The sequence below is a fragment of the Tripterygium wilfordii genome, unplaced genomic scaffold (genome assembly GCF_013401445.1).
Source record: "Tripterygium wilfordii isolate XIE 37 unplaced genomic scaffold, ASM1340144v1 ctg73, whole genome shotgun sequence".
Lineage (NCBI taxonomy): Eukaryota > Viridiplantae > Streptophyta > Magnoliopsida > Celastrales > Celastraceae > Tripterygium > Tripterygium wilfordii.
The window spans coordinates 64118-82662 of record NW_024056414.1 but is presented as its reverse complement, the minus strand read 5'-3'; the positions used below and the strand labels follow the sequence as shown (position 1 = coordinate 82662).

Sequence of the window (18545 nt, the reverse complement as noted above, 5' to 3'; positions counted from 1 at the left end):
ACTCCATTCAGTGTTCTTAGAAGTTTAACTAGCTGGTTTAGCTTTCCTATAACTTTTCGTTAGATAAAGATGTGAATAGACCATGTTGTGTTTCAAATTGCACAAAAACGAGAAAAGCACATCTATGGAGAGAGTTGAGCAATTCCAAAGCAACAAAGTGGACCGTTGCACTCCATTTATTGTTCTAAGAAGTCTAAAATGCTAATTTAGCTTTCGTACAAGGTTTCAATGGATATAAAAGCGAATAGACCGAGTTATGCTTCAAATTGCTCAAAAACGTGAAAAGCACGTCTATGGAGAGAGTTGAGCAATTCCAAAGCTTCAAAGTGGACCGTTGTACTCCATTTATTGTTCTAAGAAGTCTAACTTGCTAATTTAGCTTTTGTACAGGGGTTCAATGGATAAAGACGCGAATAGACCGAGTTATGTTTGAAATTGCATAAAAACGTGAAAAGCACGTCTATGGAGAGAGTTAAGCAATTCCAAAGCTTCAAAGTGGCCCGTTGTACTCCATTTATTGCCCTTAGAAGTCTAACTTGCTAATTTAGCTTTCGTACAAGGTTTCAATGGATAAAGAAGCGAATAGACCGAGTTATGTTTCAAATTACACAAAAACGTGAAAAGCACATCTGTGGAGAGAGTTGAGCAATTCCAAAGCTTCAAAGTGGACCATTGTACTCCATTGAGTGTTCTTAGAAGTCTAACTTGCTAGTTTAGCTTTCCTATAACATTTCGTTAGATAAAGATGCGATCAAATTGCACAAGAACGTGAAAAGCACATCTATGGAGAGAGTTGAGCAATTCTAAAGCTTGAAAGTGGACGTTATGGTCCATTGAGTGTTCTTAGAAGTGTAACTAGCTGGTTTAGCTTTCGTACAACGTTTCGTTAGATAAAGATGCGAATAGACCATGTTATGTTTCAAATTGCACGAAACGAGAAAAGCACGTCTATAGAGAGAGTTGATCAATTCCAAAGCATCAAAGTGGACCGTTGCACTCCATTTATTGTTCTTAGAAGTCTAACTTGCTAATTTAGCTTTCGTACGAGATTTCAATGGATAAAGAAGCGAATAGACCGAGTTATGTTTCAAATTGTACAAAAACGTGAAAAGCACGTCTATGGAGAGAGTTGAGCAATTCCAAAGCTTCAAAGTTTACCATTATACTCCATTGAGTGTTCTTAGAAGTCTAACTTGCTAGTTTAGCTTTCGTATAACGTTTCGTTACATAAAGATGCGAATAGACCAAGTTATCTTTCAAATTGCACAAAAACATGAAAAGTACTTCTATGGAGAGAGTTGAGCAATTCCAAAGCTTCAAAGTGGACTGTTATACTCCATTGAGTGTTCTTTGAAGTGTAACTAGCTGGTTTAGCTTTCGTACAATGTTTCGTTAGATAAAGGCGCGAATAGACGAAGTTATGTTTCAAATTACACAACAACGAGAAAAGCACATCTAGGGAGAGACTTAAGCAATCCCAAAGCATCAAAGTGGACCGTTGCACTCCATTTATTGTTCTTAGAAGTCTAACTTGCTAATTATGCTTTCGTACAAGGTTTCAATGGATAAAGAAGCGAATAGACCGAGTTATGTTTCAAATTGCACAAAAACGTGAAAAGCACGTCTATGGAGAGAGTTGAGCAAATCCAAAGCTTCAAAGTGGACCGTTGTACTCCATTGAGTGTTCTTAGAAGTCTAACTTGCTAGTGTAGCTTTCGTATAACGTTTCGTTAGATAAAGATGCGAATAGACCAAGTTATCTTTCAAATTGCACAAGAACGTGAAAAGCACATCTATGGAGAGAGTTTTGCAATTCCAAAGCTTCAAAGTGGGCCGTTATACTCCATTGAGTGTTCTTAGAAGTCTAACTTGCTGGTTTAGCTTTCGTACAATGTTTCGTTAGATAAAGATGCGAATAGACCAAGTTGTATTTCAAATTGCACAAAAAGAGAAAAGCACATCTATGGAGAGAGTTGAGCAATTCCAAAGTATCAAAGTGTACAGTTGCACTCCATTTATTGTTCTTAGAAGTCTAAAATGCTAATTTAGCTTTCGTACAAGGTTTCAATGGATAAAGAAGCGAATAGACCGAGTTATGCTTCAAATTGCACAAAAACGTGAAAAGCACGTCTATGGAGAGAGTTGAGCAATTCCAAAGCTTCAAAGTGGACCGTTGTACTCCATTTATTGTTCTAAGAAGTCTAACTTGGTAATTTAGCTTTTGTACAGGGGTTCAATGGATAAAGACGCGAATAGACCGAGTTATGTTTGAAATTGCATAAAAACGTGAAAAGCACGTCTATGGAGAGAGTTAAGCAATTCCAAAGCTTCAAAGTGGCCCGTTGTACTCCATTTATTGCCCTTAGAAGTCTAACTTGCTAATTTAGCTTTCGTACAAGGTTTCAATGGATAAAGAAGCGAATAGACCGAGTTATGTTTCAAATTGCACAAAAACGTGAAAAGCACATCTGTGGAGAGAGTTGAGCAATTCCAAAGCTTCAAAGTGGACCATTGTACTCCATTGAGTGTTCTTAGAAGTCTAACTTGCTAGTTTAGCTTTCCTATAACATTTCGTTAGATAAAGATGCGATCAAATTGCACAAGAACGTGAAAAGCACATCTATGGAGAGAGTTGAGCAATTCTAAAGCTTGAAAGTGGAAGTTATGCTCCATTGAGTGTTCTTAGAAGTGTAACTAGCTGGTTTAGCTTTCGTACAACGTTTCGTTAGATAAAGATGCGAATAGACGAAGTTATGTTTCAAATTGCACGAAACGAGAAAAGCACGTCTATAGAGAGAGTTGATCAATTCCAAAGTATCAAAGTGGACCGTTGCACTCCATTTATTGTTCTTAGAAGTCTAACTTGCTAATTTAGCTTTCGTACGAGATTTCAATGGATAAAGAAGCGAATAGACCGAGTTATGTTTCAAATTGTACAAAAACGTGAAAAGTACGTCTATGGAGAGAGTTGAGCAATTCCAAAGCTTCAAAGTTTACCATTATACTCCATTGAGTGTTCTTAGAAGTCTAACTTGCTAGTTTAGCTTTCGTATAACGTTTCGTTACATAAAGATGCGAATAGACCAAGTTATCTTTCAAATTGCACAAAAACGTGAAAAGCACTTCTATGGAGAGAGTTGAGCAATTCCAAAGCTTCAAAGTGGACCGTTATACTCCATTGAGTGTTCTTTGAAGTGTAACTAGCTGGTTTAGCTTTCGTACAATGTTTCGTTAGATAAAGGCGCGAATAGACGAAGTTATGTTTCAAATTACACAACAACGAGAAAAGCACATCTAGGGAGAGACTTAAGCAATCCCAAAGCATCAAAGTGGACCGTTGCACTCCATTTATTGTTCTTAGAAGTCTAACTTGCTAATTAAGCTTTCGTACAAGGTTTCAATGGATAAAGAAGCGAATAGACCGAGTTATGTTTCAAATTGCACAAAAACGTGAAAAGCACGTCTATGGAGAGAGTTGAGCAAATCCAAAGCTTCAAAGTGGACCGTTGTACTCTATTGAGTGTTCTTAGAAGTCTAACTTGCTAGTGTAGCTTTCGTATAACGTTTTGTTAGATAAAGATGCGAATAGACCAAGTTATCTTTCAAATTGCACAAGAACGTGAAAAGCACATCTATGGAGAGAGTTTTGCAATTCCAAAGCTTCAAAGTGGGCCGTTATACTCCATTGAGTGTTCTTAGAAGTCTAACTTGCTGGTTTAGCTTTCGTACAATGTTTCGTTAGATAAAGATGCGAATAGACCAAGTTATATTTCAAATTGCACAAAAAGAGAAAAGCACATCTATGGAGAGAGTTGAGCAATTCCAAAGTATCAAAGTGGACCGTTGCACTCCATTTATTGTTCTTAGAAGTCTAAAATGCTAATTTAGCTTTCGTACAAGGTTTCAATGGATAAAGAAGCGAATAGACCGAGTTATGCTTCAAATTGCACAAAAACGTGAAAAGCACGTCTATGGAGAGAGTTGAGCAATTGCAATGCTTCAAAGTGGACCGTTGCACTCCATTTATTGTTCTAAGAAGTCTAACTTGCTAATTTAGCTTTTGTACAGGGGTTCAATGGATAAAGACGCGAATAGACCGAGTTATGTTTGAAATTGCATAAAAATGTGAAAAGCACGTCTATGGAGAGAGTTAAGCAATTCCAAAGCTTCAAAGTGGCCCGTTGTACTCCATTTATTGCCCTTAGAAGTCTAACTTGCTAATTTAGCTTTCGTACAAGGTTTCAATGGATAAAGAAGCGAATAGACCGAGTTATGTTTCAAATTGCACAAAAACGTGAAAAGCACATCTGTGGAGAGAGTTGAGCAATTCCAAAGCTTCAAAGTGGACCATTGTACTCCATTGAGTGTTCTTAGAAGTCTAACTTGCTAGTTTAGCTTTCCTATAACATTTCGTTAGATAAAGATGCGATCAAATTGCACAAGAACGTGAAAAGCACATCTATGGAGAGAGTTGAGCAATTCTAAAGCTTGAAAGTGGACGTTATGCTCCATTGAGTGTTCTTAGAAGTGTAACTAGCTGGTTTAGCTTTCGTACAACGTTTCGTTAGATAAAGATGCGAATAGACGAAGTTATGTTTCAAATTGCACGAAACGAGAAAAGCACGTCTATAGAGAGAGTTGATCAATTCCAAAGCATCAAAGTGGACCGTTGCACTCCATTTATTGTTCTTAGAAGTCTAACTTGCTAATTTAGCTTTCGTACGAGATTTCAATGGATAAAGAAGCGAATAGACCGAGTTATGTTTCAAATTGTACAAAAACGTGAGAAGCACGTCTATGGAGAGAGTTGAGCAATTCGAAAGCTTCAAAGTTTACCATTATACTCCATTGAGTGTTCTTAGAAGTCTAACTTGCTAGTTTAGCTTTCGTATAACGTTTCGTTACATAAAGATGCGAATAGACCAAGTTATCTTTCAAATTGCACAAAAACGTGAAAAGCACTTCAATGGAGAGAGTTGAGCAATTCCAAAGCTTCAAAGTGGACCGTTATACTCCATTGAGTGTTCTTTGAAGTGTAACTAGCTGGTTTAGCTTTCGTACAATGTTTCGTTAGATAAAGGCGCGAATAGACGAAGTTATGTTTCAAATTACACAACAACGAGAAAAGCACATCTAGGGAGAGACTTAAGCAATCCCAAAGCATCAAAGTGGACCGTTGCACTCCATTTATTGTTCTTAGAAGTCTAACTTGCTAATTAAGCTTTCGTACAAGGTTTCAATGGATAAAGATGCGAATAGACCGAGTTATGTTTCAAATTGCACAAAAATGTGAAAAGCACGTCTATGGAGAGAGTTGAGCAAATCCAAAGCTTCAAAGTGGACCGTTGTACTCCATTGAGTGTTCTTAGAAGTCTAACTTGCTAGTGTAGCTTTCGTATAACGTTTCGTTAGATAAAGATGCGAATAGACCAAGTTATCTTTCAAATTGCACAAGAACGTGAAAAGCACATCTATGGAGAGAGTTTTGCAATTCCAAAGCTTCAAAGTGGGCCGTTATACTCCATTGAGTGTTCTTAGAAGTCTAACTTGCTGGTTTAGCTTTCGTACAATGTTTCGTTAGATAAAGATGCAAATAGACCAAGTTATATTTCAAATTGCTCAAAAAGAGAAAAGCACATCTATGGAGAGAGTTAAGCAATTCCAAAGTATCAAAGTGGACCGTTGCACTCCATTTATTGTTCTTAGAAGTCTAAAATGCTAATTTAGCTTTCGTACAAGGTTTCAATGGATAAAGAAGCGAATAGACCGAGTTATGCTTCAAATTGCACAAAAACGTGAAAAGCACGTCTATGGAGAGAGTTGAGCAATTGCAAAGCTTCAAAGTGGACCGTTGCACTCCATTTATTGTTCTAAGAAGTCTAACTTGCTAATTTAGCTTTTGTACAGGGGTTCAATGGATAAAGACGCGAATAGACCGAGTTATGTTTGAAATTGCATAAAAACGTGAAAAGCACGTCCATGGAGAGAGTTAAGCAATTCCAAAGCTTCAAAGTGGCCCGTTGTACTCCATTTATTGCCCTTAGAAGTCTAACTTGCTAATTTAGCTTTCATACAAGGTTTCAATGGATAAAGAAGCGAATAGACCGAGTTATGTTTCAAATTGCACAAAAACGTGAAAAGCACATCTGTGGAGAGAGTTGAGCAATTCCAAAGCTTCAAAGTGGACCATTGTACTCCATTGAGTGTTCTTAGAAGTCCAACTTGCTAGTTTAGCTTTCCTATAACATTTCGTTAGATAAAGATGCGATCAAATTGCCCAAGAATGTGAAAAGCACATCTATGGAGAGAGTTGAGCAATTCTAAAGCTTGAAAGTGGACGTTATGCTCCATTGAGTGTTCTTAGAAGTGTAACTAGCTGGTTTAGCTTTCATACAACGTTTCGTTAGATAAAGATGCGAATAGACGAAGTTATGTTTCAAATTGCACGAAACGAGAAAAGCACGTCTATAGAGAGAGTTGATCAATTCCAAAGCATCAAAGTGGACCGTTGCACTCCATTTATTGTTCTTAGAAGTCTAACTTGCTAATTTAGCTTTCGTACGAGATTTCAATGGATAAAGAAGCGAATAGACCGAGTTATGTTTCAAATTGTACAAAAACGTGAAAAGCACGTCTATGGAGAGAGTTGAGCAATTCCAAAGCTTCAAAGTTTACCATTATACTCCATTGAGTGTTCTTAGAAGTCTAACTTGCTAGTTTAGCTTTCGTACAATGTTTCGTTAGATAAAGATGCGAATAGACCAAGTTATATTTCAAATTGCACAAAAAGAGAAAAGCACATCTATGGAGAGAGTTGAGCAATTCCAAAGTATCAAAGTGGACCGTTGCACTCCATTTATTGTTCTTAGAAGTCTAAAATGCTAATTTAGCTTTCGTACAAGGTTTCAATGGATAAAGAAGCGAATAGACCGAGTTATGCTTCAAATTGCACAAAAACGTGAAAAGCACGTCTATGGAGAGAGTTGAGCAATTGCAATGCTTCAAAGTGGACCGTTGCACTCCATTTATTGTTCTAAGAAGTCTAACTTGCTAATTTAGCTTTTGTACAGGGGTTCAATGGATAAAGACGCGAATAGACCGAGTTATGTTTGAAATTGCATAAAAACGTGAAAAGCACGTCCATGGAGAGAGTTAAGCAATTCCAAAGCTTCAAAGTGGCCCGTTGTACTCCATTTATTGCCCTTAGAAGTCTAACTTGCTAATTTAGCTTTCGTACAAGGTTTCAATGGATAAAGAAGCGAATAGACCGAGTTATGTTTCAAATTGCACAAAAACGTGAAAAGCACATCTGTGGAGAGAGTTGAGCAATTCCAAAGCTTCAAAGTGGACCATTGTACTCCATTGAGTGTTCTTAGAAGTCTAACTTGCTAGTTTAGCTTTCCTATAACATTTCGTTAGATAAAGATGCGATCAAATTGCACAAGAACGTGAAAAGCACATCTATGGAGAGAGTTGAGCAATTCTAAAGCTTGAAAGTGGACGTTATGCTCCATTGAGTGTTCTTAGAAGTGTAACTAGCTGGTTTAGCTTTCGTACAACGTTTCGTTAGATAAAGATGCGAATAGACGAAGTTATGTTTCAAATTGCACGAAACGAGAAAAGCACGTCTATAGAGAGAGTTGATCAATTCCAAAGCATCAAAGTGGACCGTTGCACTCCATTTATTGTTCTTAGAAGTCTAACTTGCTAATTTAGCTTTCGTACGAGATTTCAATGGATAAAGAAGCGAATAGACCGAGTTATGTTTCAAATTGTACAAAAACGTGAGAAGCACGTCTATGGAGAGAGTTGAGCAATTCCAAAGCTTCAAAGTTTACCATTATACTCCATTGAGTGTTCTTAGAAGTCTAACTTGCTAGTTTAGCTTTCGTATAACGTTTCGTTACATAAAGATGCGAATAGACCAAGTTATCTTTCAAATTGCACAAAAACGTGAAAAGCACTTCTATGGAGAGAGTTGAGCAATTCCAAAGCTTCAAAGTGGACCGTTATACTCCATTGAGTGTTCTTTGAAGTGTAACTAGCTGGTTTAGCTTTCGTACAATGTTTCGTTAGATAAAGGCGCGAATAGACGAAGTTATGGTTCAAATTACACAACAACGAGAAAAGCACATCTAGGGAGAGACTTAAGCAATCCCAAAGCATCAAAGTGGACCGTTGCACTCCATTTATTGTTCTTAGAAGTCTAACTTGCTAATTAAGCTTTCGTACAAGGTTTCAATGGATAAAGAAGCGAATAGACCGAGTTATGTTTCAAATTGCACAAAAACGTGAAAAGCACGTCTATGGAGAGAGTTGAGCAAATCCAAAGCTTCAAAGTGGACCGTTGTACTCCATTGAGTGTTCTTAGAAGTCCAACTTGCTAGTGTAGCTTTCGTATAACGTTTCGTTAGATAAAGATGCGAATAGACCAATTTATCTTTCAAATTGCACATGAACGTGAAAAGCACATCTATGGAGAGAGTTGAGGAATTCCAAAGCTTCAAAGTGGACCGTTATACTCCATTGAGTGTTCTTAGAAGTCTAACTTGCTGGTTTAGCTTTCGTACAACGTTTCGTTAGATAAAGATGCGAATAGACCAAGTTATATTTCAAATTGCACAAAAAGAGAAAAGCACATCTATGGAGAGAGTTGAGCAATTCCAAAGCATCAAAGTGGACCGTTGCACTGCATTTATTGTTCTTAGAAGTCTAAAATGCTAATTTAGCTTTCGTACAAGGTTTCAATGGATAAAGAAGCGAATAGACCGAGTTATGTTTCAAATTGCACAAAAACGTGAAAAGCACGTCTAACGAGAGAGTTGAGCAATTCCAAAGCTTCAAAGTGGACCGTTGTACTCCATTTATTGTTCTAAGAAGTCTAACTTGCTAATTTAGCTTTCGTACAGGGTTTTAATGGATAAAGAAGTGAATAGACCGAGTTATGTTTCAAATTGCACAAAAACGTGAAAAGCACGTCTTTGGAGACAGTTGAGCAATTCCAAAGCTTCAAAGTGGACCGTTGTACTCCATTTATTGCCCTTAGAAGTCTAACTTGCTAATTTAGCTTTCGTACAAGGTTTCAATGGATAGAGAAGCGAATAGACTGAGTTATGTTTCAAATTGCACAAAAACGTGAAAAGCATGTCTATGGAGAGAGTTGAGCAATTCCAAAGCTTCAAAGTGGATCATTATACTCCATTGAGTGTTCTTAGAAGTCTGACTTGCTAGTTTAGCTTTCGTATAACTTTTCGTTAGATAAAGATGCGAATAGACTAAGTTATCTTTCAAATTGCACAAGAACGTGAAAAGCACATCTATGGAGAGAGTTGAGCAATTCCAAAGCTTCAAAGTGGACCGTTATACTCCCTTCAGTGTTCTTAGAAGTGTAACAAGCTGGTTTAGCTTTCGTACAACGTTTCGTTAGATAAAGATGCGAATAGACCAAGTTTTCTTCCAAATTGCACAAGAACGTGAAAAGCACATCTATGGAGAGAGTTGAGCAATTCCAAAGCTTCAAAGTGGACCGTTATACTCCATTCAGTGTTCTTAGAAGTGTAACTAGCTGGTTTAGCTTTCGTACAACGTTTCGTTAGATAAAGATGCGAATAGACCAAGTTCCAACGTGAAAAGTGTAGGACCTAGGCGACACAAGAGGGGGGGTGAATTGTGTCCCCAAATTCCAACTGGGAATCCCCTTACTTTTAAACAGAAAATGGACCACAAAAACAAAGACACAAAGTACAGAAGTTGGTCTTTACTAGTATAGCCCTAACCGGTTCAAATCAATTTCAGTTTCAGATGCAATATCTTAATCCAAAATGATAGGGCAAGTAGAACACAACTATATAAGATGTATATAAACGAATATATATGATATAAGATGCTAGGATTCAAGTAATCAACACACTAATTCAGAATTTCATAAAGTAGGTTAAAGGGGCTGAAATATCAATATTAAGAACAATATATTTAGATGTGAACCGAAAATCAAGCTTTAACTCTAAACCATCAACCAACTGAAATTAGAGCATAATAAGTACCAGATTATGAAAATAGTTCAGAATATCAATATTAGAATGCTTAGAAAAGTTTTGACCAATATAAACACAAAATGGGCATATTTGATTTTGCAAGTATTGAGTAGAGAAATGAACTTTCAAATTCAAGTCACCCAAAATTATCACAAGATAATCGAATGATCAAGAATTATGAATGGCTGTATTGAACAAGTAAATAATCAAAGCATGCAAAACAATAAACAAGCAAAAAGTAAAGCACACGATGATTTATAGTAGTTCGGAGCACCCTCCTACGTCTACTACCTAAGCACCCTTGCTTAGGATTTTCAAATCCACTAGGATAAATAGTTTCCTCAAGAAACCAACAACTCACAGAGTTTTTACAAGTCACCCTTAAACTTTTTACAACCTCACAAGGTAAGGGATACAATTTTAGGCTCTAGGTTCCACTCTAGTGTTTAACCAACAAGGTTTGAGGGAATTCTCACAAATTTGACAAAGGCTCACAGGTAGGATTGAAATATAAAGTGTCGGAGAGCTTTTTAGTAACAACAATATATGCTTGTAGAACTAGACTTGGAAGACTTGGCCTTTTGCTGGAGAGAAAGAGAGCTTGAGAGAATAGGCTATGTAGCTTGTAGCAAGTCTTGTGTCTTCTCCTCTTGTATGGATGGCTATTTATAGGAAAGCCAAGTAGAGATAGTTGAGAGCATCCCTTGATCTTCTCATCTTCACTTGAACTTTGAATTTGAATATAGTTTTTGAAAACAAACTTGATATTCTCCTTTTATAGTGCAACAGCCTCTATGCTAACAAACTTGATTTCCTCCATTCAAATGTATGAATCTCTTGTCTTTGAATGTAGACAACATACTTGGCCATGTTCACCCAAGATTTTCGTCCATTTAAGTCTCTTGTTGAAGAAATGCAACCACTTGATCATAACAGCTCCATTTTGACTTGAATGAGATCTTTACCAACATGACTTTTGAAATTGGCTTCATCTTCTTTCAAATTTCAGCCAATCAAAGCTCCTTTGAAGATATCTCCTCAGCTTCAACTTTGAAAATTTGATTTCAAGGGCTTGAATCTCTCTCTTGGTTATCTCCTCATAAGTTGCAACAAACTTTGATTTTGTACACTAAATTTTGAAAATCATGCAACAACCTTGACTTGATTTTGAATTTAGAATTTCGAATCTCCAACTTTGAATTTCGAATCCTCTCTTTAAATTTTGAATGTAGTTTGTTGAAATCTCCACCAAATACTCTCCATAAAGTGCTTGTCTGAAATTGACACAGCTTGTCCTAATTGGACACACCTTGTCTGAAATGAACATTTTCAACATTCACCTTCTAGTGGATTTGCAAGAGTGCTTAGGATTTTCATAGCTTGTCCTAAGTCTTACAAGACTATTCTTGGACAGCCGGATTACTACAACTCTTGTCTTAACCTGAAAAACCTTAAGATATGCTTGTAAGCTCATTTGAGCTTCATGCTTGAACCATAGGTTAGTTGAGTTCAAATAATCATTCAAATAATCAAAATTTGAGCATATAACATCATAATATATATGGACTTATGTACATATAAGTTTCCAGCTCAAACAAATATCATTTAGTCACATAAGCACTCAATTAAGACATATAAACATAATTTTCGGATATGAACTAGGGCACAGCTTTTCAGCTACTAAACGGCGGAATTTGTTATTCATTCCTTCATGCAAAATGTTCCTTATGATGTAATTAATGTCTCTGTAAAAATTCAGCTCATTTAGATGTTATTTGATATAAAAACGATCGTTGAGTTCACAACTAGTTTTAAAACACTTGAATGAAAAACCAATTAAGAGAAGTCTCAAATTCAATCAATTTACCATCAAATTCATCACAAAGATCATGTAATCAAATAGCATAGCATGATACAATCATCAAAACAAAAAATATAGGACCTTTGGTCCAACAATCTCCCCCTTTTTGATGATTACAAAACCTAGCATGTAGAAAGCTATTTGATAATTATTGAATTTGATACCAAACTTGAATGCATGAAATGTACTAAGCCTTTAAGGGCACTAAGCTCACCCCTTATTTCATGCTTCACTCATTCCCATATTTTGTCAAAAAATTATGCACTCTCCTCCTTAACTTACGAACTAATACAACTAATGCACTTTCTACATCATCAATTCTCTCCCCCTTTTTGTTATCAATAAAAAAGGAAGTAGTCAGCCCATGAATGCACAATTTTACACAAATGATGCCATGTAAGTATGTGGGATGAAACTGCATTTTTCAAAACTCAACTATCTTACCCGAAAAGGGTTCTTATGCAATGCTCCCCCTAAAATCATGCATATGATTCACACATCAATTGAAATCACAATAGCATTTGATGCCAACTGTAGCTCACTTTTCAATTAACCATGGAGCATCTATAACATGCTATATATCATTCAAGTTCTTTAAAATAAGTTCAAAAACATATATTTCATCAAACGAGCATAGTGACCAAATATATGGTCCTTGACATTAGTTCCAAAGTTTCCTTTCACATGTGAGAACACAACTCCCCCTTGAATGATGCAGAGAATTAGTCATAACAATTTGATAAAAAAAAATGGGATTAATCAATCAAAGATATCAAGAATTCAATGACATCAACTTTTATGCACAATGTCTCTTTTCGGATTAAACTTACCCAAGTTATAATCTTCAAAGTAAGCCATATTCATTTTGAGTAACCTATACTAAACTCCCATAGATCTCTTTTCAATGCCATTTTTATAGATGGATCATTTTAGACTCAAATTTTAAAACTCTCAAGCAATTCAATCAAAGACATATATATTATCAAAATCATTCTATTTGACACAATGACGTCAACCATTTCATATATGCAATCAATCATTTCATGTAATCAAGCAACTCATGGAATCAAATAGTTCATGCAATGTACCATATTAAAGATAGAATAAGGCTTTAGAGTTGACCATAGGAACCCCTTGTTGATCTAGCTGAAACCTCATAAGATGTATCTTCAAAGGTTGGCTTCTTTTGGGTGTAGTATGGCACTAGCTGATTCTATAGTTTCCATATGCTCTTTTTGTCCACTTTGCATCTTATTTACTTAGCTTGAACACTTGAAGCTTTGAACACCTTGTTCATGTGAATGTTCTCATGGCTTGCATCAATACCTCTCAAGATTGTGGAGCAAGTTTCTTAAAACCTGTTTCTTTTTACTATGCACAAAAGACTTAACCAAGAGTTATACCATTAAAATTTAAGAACAAGACATATCAATATCACTCTTGATCTTAAGAATATGAAATAATGATTATTTTATTATTTTCCTTATATATACAGAATAATCATCACATATATGATTTTCATTAACTTTCAACCTAGCTAAGCTTCATACCAGATTTCTAGCATGCAAATTTTCTCAAAGTTGACATGCCAATATGACCTAATCTTCTATGCCAATGTAATGCACAATCACTAGAAGCAATCAAACAAGTTAAACTACTACTTAAAGATTCAAAATCAATAACATACACATTGCCACTTATAGAACCAGCAACTACCAATTCTTTTAACTTATTTTTAATCAAGTATTTGTCCTTTTTGAACTTTACCACAAATCCTTTATCAGCTAGTTGACTAATGCTAATGAGATTAAATGATAAACCACTCACATACAGCACACCATCTATGGCAAAGGAAGAATTACCTACGGAACCATTTCCAAGAATTCTACCTTTGGAGTTATCTCCAAATGTGATGTTTCCACCATGTTTCTTTTTAGTGAAGGTAGTGAACATGGTTGGATTTCCAGTCATATGCCTAGAACATCCACTATCAAGATACCATTCTCCACTCTTGAATTCTGTTTTTAAGCATACCTTTAAAATAAAATCAATGAAGCTTAGGTATCCAAACCTTGGATCCTTTAGGGTTAGTCACATTAGCAATAATATGCACACCATACATAGATTCAACATAAGCATTTATATCATCATTTCTCATGCCTTTAGGTACCCAATACCTTTTCAATTTAAATACACCTGGCCTTGGGTGTGAAACCCTAGCTCTTAGGAGCTTGGCCCTTTGGGCAGCCACAATAGAGGTTCTACCCATGGCACTTGTGCCACTTAGACTCTCATTTAGCTTCATTGGATCATATCCAATTCCACTCTTATCCAAATAATGCCTTTGAGAAGAAAATAGCAAATCCAATTTTTCAGAACTTGTACAAAATTGTGAGAATTTCATTTCAAGCAATTGGTTCTTTTCATTTAGATTTTCTACTTCAGATTTCAAATTTGTGAGTTTATCAAGCATTTTGGATTCATACTCTTCCCAAGACAGTATTTCACTATCTAACTCTTTTACTCTTTCTTGCATTTCATCAAATTCACGTAACTTTTGTAATTGTAAATCAGTTATGCCTTGACATGTGTGTTCTTTAAGTGCTTTAATTTCCATCACAAGATCATCAATATTACCAGCAAGATCATTACATGTAATATCTAAATCATCATGCTTAGTCTTCAATTCTACACAATCATGCAGATGCACCTTTTCAACTTTCTTTAGTCTAGAAATTTCCTTTTTAGCTAGCTTGTATTTAAGCATTAGAGATTCATGAAATTCACATAATTGAGCATATGCATCAGATAATGAATCAAAACATTGAGATTCAGAAACACTTACTACCTCATCTTGACTAGATGAGACTTCAGCCGATTTTGCCATTAAACACAATTTGGGTGTGTGATCTTCCTCTTCTTCACTTGATGAGCCATCTGAGCTAGTGTTATCCCATGTAGCTTTAAAGGCCTTCTTCTCTTTCTTTCCTTTTCCTTTAAACTTCTTCTTTGAAGGTTTTGGGCATTCAGCAATCAAGTGACCTGTTTTGCCACATCTAAAACATGTTAGTTCATTTTTCTTACCCTTGAAGTTACCCTTGCTCTTGAAGCCTCCTTGCTTCTGAAATTTCATAAACTTTCTGAAATTTCTTGCAATTTGTGTCTCCTCATCTTCATCACTTGAGCTATCCGAATTAGCAGCAAGTGCTATTCCTTTTCTTCTAGGTGTCTCATCCTCTTCTTCATACTTCGTTAGCTCAATCTCATGTGTCATTAAGCTCCCAATGAGTTCCTCCAACTTCAAGGTCTGCAAGTCCTTTGCCTCTTGGATTGCGGTGACTTTGTCTTTCCATGTCTTTGGTAAGCTCCTTAGTACCTTTTGAACTCTATCTGCATTTGAGTACACTTTACCAAGACTTTGCAATTCATTACAAATGGTGGTTAGACGAGCAAACATATCAGAAATGCATTCATTTGGTTTCATCTTAAACAATTCATAGTCATGTACAAGCATATTTATCTTAGTATCCTTTACTTGACTAGTTCCTTCATGTTTAAGCTCTAGCATGCATCAAATCTCCCTAGCACTTTTACAAGTTGAAATATGATCAAATTCAACTCTAATTAATGCACAATGTAAGATGTTTACAGCTCTATCATTTAGACTAACCAATTTCTTATCTTCCATTGTCCATTCACTTCTTTCTTTATCGACAAGCGTGTCTCCTGATTTCTTCTTAGGCCTATGTGGACCATACTCTATTACATCCCATAAATCTAAGTCAATTGATCTTATAAAAATTTTCATCCTAGTTTTCCAAAAACCATAGTCTTTTCCATTGAAAAATGGAGGTCTATTCATAGAGAGACCTTCAGCCTCACCATGAGATGTTGTGAATGCCATTTACACTAGTAGAGTGTTAATTCTAATTTCTAGCTAGTCCTTGCTCCGATACCAATTGTAGGACCTAGGCGACACAAGAGGGGGGGTGAATTGTGTCCCCAAATTCCAACTGGGAATCCCCTTACTTTTAAACAGAAAATAGACCACAAAAACAAAGACACAAAGTACAGAAGTTGGTCTTTACTAGTATAGCCCTAACCGGTTCAAATCAATTTCAGTTTCAGATGCAATATCTTAATCCAAAATGATAGGGCAAGTAGAACACAACTATATAAGATGTATATAAACGAATATATATGATATAAGATGCTAGGATTCAAGTAATCAACACACTAATTCAGAATTTCATAAAGTAGGTTAAAGGGGCTGAAATATCAATATTAAGAACAATATATTTAGATGTGAACCGAAAATCAAGCTTTAACTCTAAACCATCAACCAACTGAAATTAGAGCATAATAAGTACCAGATTATGAAAACAGTTCAGAATATCAATATTAGAATGCTTAGAAAAGTTTTGACCAATATAAACACAAAATGGGCATATTTGATTTTGCAAGTATTGAGTAGAGAAATGAACTTTCAAATTCAAGTCACCCAAAATTATCACAAGATAATCGAATGATCAAGAATTATGAATGGCAGTATTGAACAAGTAAATAATCAAAGCATGCAAAACAATAAACAAGCAAAAAGTAAAGCACACGATGATTTATAGTAGTTCGGAGCACCCTCCTACGTCTACTACCTAAGCACCCTTGCTTAGGATTTTCAAATCCACTAGGATAAATAGTTTCCTCAAGAAACCAACAACTCACATAGGGTTTTTACAAGTCACCCTTAAACTTTTTACAACCTCACAAGGTAAGGGATACAATTTTAGGCTCTAGGTTCCACTCTAGTGTTTAACCAACAAGGTTTGAGGGAACTCTCACAAATTTGACAAAGGCTCACAGGTAGGATTGAAATATAAAGTGTCAGAGAGCTATTTAGTAACAACAATATATGCTTGTAGAACTAGACTTGGAAGACTTGGCCTTTTGCTGGAGAGAAAGAGAGCTTGAGAGAATAGGCTATGTAGCTTGTAGCAAGTCTTGTGTCTTCTCCTCTTGTATGGATGGCTATTTATAGGAAAGCCAAGTAGAGATAGTTGAGAGCATCCCTTGATCTTCTCATCTTCACTTGAACTTTGAATTTGAATGTAGTTTTTGAAAACAAACTTGATATTCTCCTTTTATAGTGCAATAGCCTCTCTGCCAACAAACTTGATTTCCTCCATTCAAATGTATCAATCTCTTGTCTTTGAATGTAGACAACATACTTGGCCATGTTCACCCAAGATTTTCGTCCATTTAAGTCTCTTGTTGAAGAAATGCAACCACTTGATCATAACAGCTCCATTTTGACTTGAATGAGATCTTTACCAACATGACTTTTGAAATTGGCTTCATCTTCTTTCAAATTTCAGCCAATCAAAGCTCCTTTGAAGATATCTCCTCAGCTTCAACTTTGAAAATTTGATTTCAAGGGCTTGAATCTCTCTCTTGGTTATCTCCTCATAAGTTGCAACAAACTTTGATTTTGATCTTCAAAAAATACAGCAACACATCTTGAACCTTGCCACATTCTTGTTCTTGTACACTAAATTTCAAAAATCATGCAACAACCTTGACTTGATTTTGAATTTCGAATTTCGAATCTCCAACTTTGAATTTCGAATCCTCTCTTTAAATTTTGAATGTAGTTTGTTGAAATCTCCACCAAATACTCTCCATAAAGTGCTTGTCTGAAATTGACACAGCTTGTCCTAATTGGACACACCTTGTCTGAAATGAACATTTTCAACATTCACCTTCTAGTGGATTTGTAAGAGTGCTTAGGATTTTCATAGCTTGTCCTAAGTCTTACAAGACTATTCTTGGACAGCCGGATTACTACAACTCTTGTCTTAACCTGACAAACCTTAAGATATGCTTGTAAGCTCATTTGAGCTTCATGCTTGAAGCATAGGTTAGTTGAGTTCAAATAATCATTCAAATAATCAAAATTTGAGCATATAACATCATAATATATATGGACTTATGTACATATAAGTTTCCAGCTCAAACAAATATCATTTAGTCACATAAGCACTCAATTAAGACATATAAACATAATTTTCGGATATGAACTAGGGCACAGATTTTCAGCTACTAAACGGCGGAATTTGTTATTCATTCCTTCATGCAAAATGTTCCTTATGATGTAATTAATGTCTCTGTAAAAATTCAGCTCATTTAGATGTTATTTGATATAAAAACGATCGTTGAGTTCACAACTAGTTTTAAAACACTTGAATGAAAAACCAATTAAGAGAAGTCTCAAATTCAATCAATTTACCATCAAATTCATCACAAAGATCATGTAATCAAATAGCATAGCATGATACAATCATCAAAACAAAAAAATATAGGACCTTTGGTCCAACAAAAAGCACGTCTAGGGAGAGAGTTGAGCAATTCCAAAGCTTCAAAGTGGATCATTGTACTCCATTGAGTGTTCTTAGAAGTCTGACTTGCTAGTTTAGCTTTCGTATAACGTTTCGTTAGATAAAGCTGCGAATAGACCAAGTTATCTTTCAAATTGCACAAGAACGTGAAAAGCACATCTATGGAGAGAGTTGAGCAATTCCAAAGTTTCAAAGTGGACCTTTATACTCCACTGAGTGTTCTTAGAAGTGTAACTAGCTGGTTTAGCTTTCGTACAA

The 18545-nt window shown here is 35.8% G+C and overlaps 1 protein-coding gene across 1 annotated transcript; it reads right to left on the bottom strand.

Moving 5' to 3' along the window:
- Positions 1-13452: 13452 nt before the first annotated feature.
- LOC119994965 lies at positions 13453-15799 on the bottom strand. Its single transcript, XM_038841303.1, has 4 exons — positions 15766-15799; positions 15566-15654; positions 14066-15379; positions 13453-13929 (listed from the first exon to the last, which is right to left on the bottom strand). The coding sequence occupies exons 1-4, from the start codon at positions 15797-15799 to the stop codon at positions 13453-13455; spliced, it is 1914 nt and encodes a 637-aa protein (XP_038697231.1).
- Positions 15800-18545: the final 2746 nt, after the last annotated feature.

Bases quoted from the DNA above. Each gene is read 5' to 3' on its own strand.
- LOC119994965 (XM_038841303.1), bottom strand. From the start codon at position 15,799: ATGGCATTCACAACATCTCATGGTGAGGCTGAAG. The intron at 15,380-15,565 runs GTTAGTCTAAAT...GAATTGTTTAAG, and splicing joins CAATGGAAGATAAGAAATTG to ATGAAACCAAATGAATGCAT. The intron at 13,930-14,065 runs GTACCTAAAGGC...TTTATTTTAAAG, and splicing joins TTAAATTGAAAAGGTATTGG to GTATGCTTAAAAACAGAATT.